The sequence below is a fragment of the Condylura cristata genome, unplaced genomic scaffold (genome assembly GCF_000260355.1).
Source record: "Condylura cristata isolate star-nosed mole 26May11 unplaced genomic scaffold, ConCri1.0 scaffold00005, whole genome shotgun sequence".
In the NCBI taxonomy this organism is placed as follows: Eukaryota; Metazoa; Chordata; class Mammalia; order Eulipotyphla; family Talpidae; genus Condylura; species Condylura cristata.
The window spans coordinates 64,918,258-64,927,189 of NW_004567106.1; the positions used below are offsets into that span (position 1 = coordinate 64,918,258).

Here is an 8,932-nt window from a genome sequence, read left to right on the forward strand (position 1 = left end):
TTATTTATTCATACAGAACTGGGGTACAGGCCAGAGATGCGGAGGGTGAGAGGCTTCACCAGAGACAGAGTGGGGAGCAGAACAGGCAGATTGACGATACACTGCTGAGGGGAGCAGCGGGCGGATCAGGAGAGGTCTGCCACGCCATGTGGTCACCTCCAGGGCAGGTGGGGTCAAACTCATGTAGAACTGGCTTAAGCTTCTTAGTGCAGTGCTTTAACCCGCTGCGCCACCAGGGAGGGCCCCTAAGTGTATTTTTAAAAAAAATATTCAACCTCTTTGGTGATGGGAAGCCCACGGAAATTACAACTGACATGGGAAAAGGCAAAAAAAATGATGTAAAAATAAACTTATATTATTTAAAAAATAATTCAAATTCTTTCAATAATCAAAGAAAGACAAATTAAAACAAAAAACAATTTGCCTTTCTGGAATTGGCAAATACAAGGAAATTGCAAATATCACAATTGCCCACTGTGAAATTAGAAGCATGTGTTGAGCGAAAATAAAAGGAAACCAAACAAAAGCTGGACCACAATATTATTTAGTAAATTAAATCATAAGCCAACAAAACCTTATTTTTTCAGAGCGACATATCTAACTACAGAAATAGTCTAAGCCATAACAGAAAGTCCTAATGGAGCTCAGGTACAGGGATGTGCAAGTTGAAAGGAAGGAAAGTGCTGATAAAATAAAAATGAGAGAAGGGCTTTGCAAAGACTGATAAGGAACTCGATTGCAATGTGGGGAGTAGGATTAACTTTGTTGTCCCTTAAGACTCAAAAACCTCAAACCCAGACAAACGTGAATAAGAACAGAACAGAATAAAATGATGGTAGATGAGTCACGGAAGCAGAAAGGAATAGAGGCCTGCATGGCCAAGGTCTATAGACAAGTTCCAATGACCTGTGAAGACTCAAGACTGAAAAGGAGACAGACAGCTCAGCAGTAAGGATAAGAGATGTGAAAGAAATGCCTAAAGGTAAACAATTAAGCAAAATAGCATGAAGTCGAGACACAGAATGTTGTCTTTGGAATATTGCATGCACTTGTCGTGGATAGGGAATATCTAAGGAAGTTTCCAGGTATTTATGGAAAGGTGAAAGGGGGCAAGGTTACAATTTTTCCAAGGGTTTACTATGTCAAAGGTAGAGGAGGTAGGACCTAAAGACACTGATGTGAAAAATGGAGCAGAGTATAAATTCAGAAGATATTTGAGAAATGGTGTTGATAGGTGATGGTTAGCCTTTGACTATAAGTAGTAAAGCAGAGGTAGGACACCAAGAGATGGTTCTGATTTCTGCTTTAGCACTGAAATGATGGTGTGTGATCCGCAGAGACTGGTAAAATAGGATGTGAAGAATTGTAGAAGGGAATATCAGTTCCATTCCATCAAAATCACTCTGATGATTAAGCTCTTCCAAGTCTCTCTATGACTTACAGAATAAACGCAGACTTCTTTAGTTGTCCCTGAGGACTATGTGATGAGACCTTTATTTACCTCGGCAGTCTCATGCGTAAACCTTTTATGTTACGCTTTAATAAAGCCAAACTTCTCATAACACTTGGTAAGGAATTTAATATTGAGGAAAGTGTTTTTCCCCTAAATGTAATACACAAGAGACACTGGGAATGTTGGTGATAACTTGAAGATCAAGCCAAGAGAGATTGTTTGAACAGTAAATAATTTTAAGAAATAAGAGAAGCAAGGCTGTAGAAGTATTTCCAAGTTAGGCTTACATTCTGACATAGGAGATCTGGAATAAGCCTGAGAAGCTACATTTTGTTTAGTTATAAAAGAGCATGTTCATAGTGAGAGCATTAAATTGTACCCTGAAGCATATATAATGTTAAACAAACAGTTCAGTGATAAATGCTTCCTTTTGAACCAGAAATTAATACCTAATATGCCATTTTAGAGGCAAGATGGTGAGATGCATTCCATTAGCGTTCATCTGATTAAAATCCTGAATGTTTTCTCATGCTCTTCAGGCCCTGATAATATATAAATAGGCAGCAGAAAGTCTGGTCGAGTTTCATAGTTGTTTCTTTACTTCCCCATCTCACCTCCACCAGAACAACTGCCCTCACAGGCAAGGGCCTGTGTTTATCAGCAGTGAATACCCAGCACCTATCTCAATGCCTAAAGCAGAAGACATTCATCAGAGAAAGTGAATGAGTGAATGAATGAATGACTGAATAGAGACTCATAATCTTCATCATTGTCTTGACTTTGTTTTTATTACTTAACCTTACCCTCTTCTACTAAACAAACTCAAAGGCTAGCCTGATTATACTAAGATTTGGCAGGAAGAATAGTATGTAAGATAATAGACTTGCTAGTGATTTGAAAAATGAAACATGCCTAAATTTGGTACAATTGCATCACTGTGCACTTAATAAATGAACTTTTTGCAGAAGATGAAATTTGGGTAAAGCTGTGTGATACTACAAATGTAAAACAGAGATCAGAGAAGCATCATACTCATTGGAAGAGTGTATTGGCTAATAAAATATCACTATCTTACCTCTATCATAATCATTATCAGTATTATCTTTACAATAGTGAAGATTTTATGATAGTGAAGTTACTGGAAGGAAAGGTGCTATTGACTATGAATTTCACACATTTAATGTTACAGATTATTTGTCTTTGCCATAATTTTGTTCTCCCACACTGTTTATTACTAGAAACCTCTTGATGTTTTAGATTTCCACTACAATTTTGGTTTCTTTAATTCAATTCATCCATATTATTCCCAGTTTAATTGAACGATAACAAAGAATAGATACTTAGCTACATCTACATGTGAAACTATTCAAAATAACATCTTATACATCCTTCATTTAAAGTCTCTGCCTTTTGTATGAAAATTGGAGCAAGTGGACACGATAAACATGAAGAAGAGGGCAGGAAGATTTGGGGGAAGAATGTAGTTCAAAAGAAAGAAATGTGAATTATTTTAAAGCACTATTTATATTTGTTCATTTTATTCTATTTCCCTGCAGGTAAATGTTTTTTTGGCTCCTTGGCTACTGACTAAAGAACACAAAATGAATAATTCAACAAACTCCTCTAACAATGGCCTGGCTCTGACCAGTCCTTATAAGACATTTGAAGTGGTATTTATTGTCCTTGTGGCTGGATCCCTCAGCCTGGTGACTATTATTGGGAACATCCTCGTCATGGTTTCCATCAAAGTCAACCGCCACCTCCAGACCGTCAACAATTACTTCTTGTTCAGCCTGGCCTGTGCTGACCTCATTATTGGTGTTTTCTCCATGAACTTGTACACCCTCTACACTGTGATTGGCTACTGGCCTTTGGGGCCTGTGGTGTGTGACCTTTGGCTAGCTCTGGATTATGTGGTCAGCAATGCCTCCGTGATGAATCTGCTCATCATCAGCTTTGACAGGTACTTCTGTGTCACCAAGCCACTCACCTACCCCGTCAAGCGAACCACAAAAATGGCAGGCATGATGATTGCAGCTGCTTGGGTCCTCTCCTTCATCCTCTGGGCCCCAGCCATTCTCTTCTGGCAATTCATCGTGGGGGTGAGAACTGTCAAGGACGGGGAATGCTACATTCAGTTTTTCTCCAATGCTGCCGTCACCTTTGGCACTGCCATCGCGGCCTTCTACTTGCCAGTGATCATCATGACCGTGTTATACTGGCACATATCCCGAGCCAGCAAAAGCAGGATAAAGAAGGACAAGAAGGAACCTGTGGCCAACCAAGATCCAGTTTCTCCAAGTCTGGTGCAAGGAAGGATCGTGAAGCCTAACAACACCACCACAGCCTGCAGCGATGACGGTCTAGAGCACAGCAAGATCCAGAACGGCAAAGCACCCAGAGATGCCGTGACTGAAAACTGTGTCCAGGGGGAAGAGAAAGAAAGCTCCAATGACTCCACCTCAGTCAGTGCGGTCGCTTCTAACATGATATATGATGAAATCACCCAGGATGAAAACACAATTTCCACTTCCCTGGGCTATTCCAAAGAAGAGAACTCAAAGCAAACATGCATCAAAGTTGTCACCAAGACCCAAAAAGGAGACTCGTGTACCCCAACTAATACCGCTGTGGAGCTCGTTGGTTCATCGGGTCAGAATGGAGATGAGAAACAGAATATGTTAGCTCGCAAGATCGTGAAGATGACCAAGCAACCTGCCAAAAAGAAGCCCCCGCCTTCCCGGGAAAAGAAAGTGACCAGGACGATCTTGGCTATTCTGCTGGCTTTCATCATCACCTGGGCACCATACAACGTCATGGTGCTCATCAACACCTTCTGTGCACCCTGTATCCCCAACACAGTGTGGACAATTGGTTACTGGCTCTGCTACATCAACAGCACCATCAACCCTGCCTGCTATGCACTCTGTAATGCCACCTTCAAGAAGACCTTTAAACACCTTCTCATGTGTCATTACAAGAACATAGGCGCTACCAGATAAAACTCTGTAAAGAAGGAAGGCAGTCCAGGGGAGCTGGGAAAGAGAAAAAGGGGTGAAAAGAGCTCCTAGTTTTAAAATCTGTCATTGCACTTTATAGTCTAATTATGGGATGTGCAATTGAGGAGCCCAGCAGTGACACTGTTAGGGTCCCTATGCTCCAGTATAAGAAATTTGCACCTTATAAATACTACTAGGTTAGGAGCCATGAGATCATAAAAGAGACATACTGGAATTGTGGATATAAGGAAGGATCTACATCTTCTACTTTCTTGAAGAAGGGCTTGTGAATCTACAATTTTGCTAGTCACAGCACAAGAAGAATAACCAGCTTCATTTTTTTTTCTCCATTATTTGGTTTCCATGTATCCACATGAAGTTTAAAGGCAACCTTCCTAAGTCAACATGGAGATTTAAACATAAAGAAATCTACATGACACAATGAGAAAGAAAACCGAAAAATGCTGTAGAAACAATCTCCATAGTGTTAAGTATATATTATTCTTTTGTTGCGGTTTTATTTGGAAAATGACATTATAAATGCTATTTTTTTAGCAATCCTTTTTTCCAACCATTAAGAAAGAAAGCGAACAAAAAGACAAACAACCCTTCCACCCTCACCCTAACTAGAACACATCACCGCTTTTGTCATGATGGCACTATGACATGAGTTTGTACTTCTCTGTTCCACGTGTGTAAAGAGGAAATGTGCAGGACTTTCCCTAGATACAGTCATGGAAATGGGCATTTCACCCTTTGTCCACTTCATCCTTTGCATTCCTTGGGAGTATAAATGCCTACAAGGATTGAATTCACTTTGGATCCTTTATGAGAAATGATTTGATTTCTCCTCAAATAGCCTCTTATTTTAATAGGATAGCCTAACTAATACGCAAACATGCTTCAGAAACCAAAGCCATTTTTGAAATTAAGGTTTCATCCAATTAAGTCATGGTCATTCTGATGTGAGAAAGTTTACTGAGGCCAGATGAATTCTGAAATAAGGAAACAAAAGGTTGAAAGGGCATTTTGTTTCAACCTGAACCTACCTGACCCATGTATAAAATGCTAACTTGTAAAACATGAACTCTTGGCCTTTGTCAGCAGAAAGAAGATGTTGCTTTATTCATTAGGAATCCTAAATAGGATTTCCATACTCACATGGCACCAGTGACTTCTGGGTCAGCCTCAAGAGATTAAGACCATCTCTTCAATGCCTGCTAAAGTATAATATTCAATTTAGAGTCCTCTGAGATTGTTTATAACCATCCTATGATGCTGTGGAGGGGGAAAAGGATTAATTCAAATTTACTGAAAACACATGTTGTGTATTCCTCAAATTGTCAATTTCCCCTAAGCTTTTTAACTCTAACATTCTACCAAGAGAAGTCTAGCAAACTTCCTGATGGAAATGTAGTAGATAACTAAACACAGGCCATCTGAGCTTCGATGAATCTAAAAGAATAATTTAGGTGATTGTGCCTTTGTCATTTTTTACCATTTCTCTAGTCCTAGCCCATGAAAATTAAATCCATAACACACACTGTTATCCAATAGTGGCTTTATAAAGAATTTTGTCATGTTTAGTGTTTTTATTTGTTATCACAACGAAACTTGAACTACATTGATTCACATTTAAAATTAATTCTTTTCACCTCAGCTTTTTTTTTCCATATTTATTATAGCTCTCCAAACAGATTGTCTAAAGATGACCCAATCGATAGAAATCAAGATTATAAAAGTATTTCCAAATTTCCATATTTTGCATTTTAGGTTTATGGGCTTTATGACATCTTGCCAGTATGACATCGTGCCGGTAACATCAATATGAATTGCATGATGATTTGTCAGTATGATGTCTTTAGGCCATTGTGTGTGACTTGCTCCATTTTGAGATTTTTTTTAAAAAAGCACAAGGTAAGCAACAACAGAAAAAAACAGTAAGAAGCAAATTGCCAACAGTATTTGTGTTTCATTTATCCTTTATTAAACTATCTTCTTGCCCAAATAACTTCAGTGCTTTTCCCACCCAAATCTTCTATGTATACACATATAGCACCTGTTTATATAGATTCCTTTACTCTACAGGTGCACCGATGTAAACTTTACATCTTAACTCCATATTTATTTTTCTTCTTTGAATCAATGAATAAATCAAGTGAGATGAATATCAAGTCAATGGGCTGCTTGGTTTCCTGTAAACAATATAACTGGCCAGCTGGATATTTCACATATTAGCTTGTCGTACTGTAAGGATGTAAATTCAGCTTTAGTTAAGAAGAATTCCTTAATTTCAAAGATTTAGATTCTGGATTTGAATGTTTTTTTTTGGTCTTCTGTAACAAATCAACACTTCATCAGTCAAACTGTTTCTTCTCTCTACAACCAATGCATTGTCTTCTTCATTTCCCTCAATCTTTGCCATTGTCACTATGCTCTTTTTGAAAAAGAAACCAAATATTAAAGAAAGGAATTAAAAGATCGACACATCATCTAAGTTTGTCAACTCAAATCAAAAAATGGGAAGGAAAGAATACTGAAAATCATAAATGATTAGAAAGATATGGAGACTGTATTTAAAGATCTCTGTTCACTACAGCTGGGATTGTCTGTTTTGGTGACTCTCAACCAGGAACAGTTTTGCTCCCCAAGAGATGTCGAACACTATGTGAAGGAATTTTTGATTGTCACAACTCTGTTCCAGGAAGACACATTGGCACATGGTGACTGGAAGGATTTGGTTCAAAATGTCAGTAGTGCCAAAGTTGAGAAATCTTGATGTATTTTAAGGGATTCTAGAGTTAGCATCATTTAACTGGGAAAAGAATCTTGTATCACTATTAGAATATCAATGCAAATTATTCATCTGTTTAAAAAGATAAAGTTCACCAACTGTGTATCAGAAACACAGTAATTCATAGAGCCCAGTGTATTCAGAAATCATAAGAGTGAAAACACAGCCACATCTACATACCCAAAATGATGAGACCACTCACTCTAGCACAATGATTCTAACATCTTAATGTGCAGTTAATATCACTACTGAGTCCAGTCAACTGAGATGAAGTAGTTATCCATTAAAATGACAGTTGATAGTTAGTTCTATCGCAGCTGCCATTTTTCCTTTAAAGTCATGAAGAGTTTCTTACAGAAACAATGTCTCATCTCTTTGATGGTCACTGGGAAGATAGCATCCATCAAATATTTTTCTCCTCATAGCAATAATGTAAATATACCAGAGTGGTCTTAGAAGAAGAGGAGACGAAGAATGTGGGGAGGGAGAAACAGTTTAATTTCTTGAAAAAAGAAATGGCAGCACTTTTACAATTCATTGTTCATTTAATTCCAGCTCCCAGTGTTGGGAAAAGTCATCCATATAATAATTAACATGAGGTAAATACTCCAGTTTGATTGTAGAAGCTGGAGATCCCAGAGATCCTGTTGTTTATCTATTCAAGCTTTTTTTGATCCTAAAGAGGAAAAATGGGCATTCAAATGATAGCAAAATAAACTAAGAAATGACACATAATTTTATGTTCTCCTTAGTTCATTGATAGCTGCCTTCTCCCAGTTGAATAATATCCCTTTCAACAACCACAGCAGTGTTGTTGCAATAGATTAGGGAAGCACCCAAAGCTGGATGAATTGTGCAAAGTGTATTTGCAGCATGTATATACCATGCCATGCCTCTTCAATATGCTTCTCTTAAAAGGGTGCACGCAGCAGCATGAACTGTGTGCATATTAAGTGTATCTCCTGGAATATGCTGTATGCTTAATATACATATCCTATAAATAAAGTAATGAACTGTATAATAGAAATACATATTTCTGTATGCAAATAAATATATTATACACAAAACTTGGTATGTTATATCATCTCTGTTGCTTCAGAGCAGTAAGATTTCTTTATGCCCAATTTTAGAAAAGTGCTTCTGATGGATTCTGATTTAAATACAGTCAAGATCCTGCTCATTAATATTAAACTGCTTTATCGCCTTTGAAAGCATGGCACTGATTTTAAATACCTCTTGGAGGAATGTGTTAATAAGTCTTTGCTGGTCTCACCTCACGTAATGACAATGCATTTTGCTCCCACAGCCCTAGCAGTCTCTGACTAGAAGTTTCTTGGCTTGTTACAGTTCCCAGCAGCTGTGTTGAAGTCAAATCTGATTGCCTGATGAGATTGCAACCAATTCATTTTGCTTTGCTCTCATCCAAATTAACTGATTTTTGTCAAATATAAAATAATCATACTGGGAGGAAAGGATAACCTTCAGAATGTTTTTCATACTGAAAAACAAGGTAAAAATTGTGTAAGCACAGTATTTTTTGTAAACTGCCCTTTTTCATGTAGGTCCAATACAACAACTCACATATTAAATGCCAAAGTGTTCTAGTGTGGTGCAATCATGCATGTTTCTCCAAGAAATGAGCAAATAGGTGGTTTATTTCTTAGTGTTCTTTCTACATTTACTCCA

The 8,932-nt window shown here is 37.9% G+C and overlaps 1 protein-coding gene across 1 annotated transcript in view; it reads left to right on the forward strand.

The window, feature by feature from the left end:
- Nucleotides 1-8,284, forward strand: part of CHRM2 (cholinergic receptor, muscarinic 2) — a 130,696-nt gene extending 122,412 nt beyond the window's left edge. Inside the window, exon 4 of the mRNA XM_012721055.1 lies at nt 3,010-8,284. Coding sequence (XP_012576509.1) covers nt 3,055-4,455 — 1,401 coding nt within the window. The 5' untranslated portion in view covers nt 3,010-3,054 and the 3' untranslated portion in view covers nt 4,456-8,284. The remainder of the gene's footprint in view (nt 1-3,009) is intronic.
- Nucleotides 8,285-8,932: the final 648 nt, after the last annotated feature.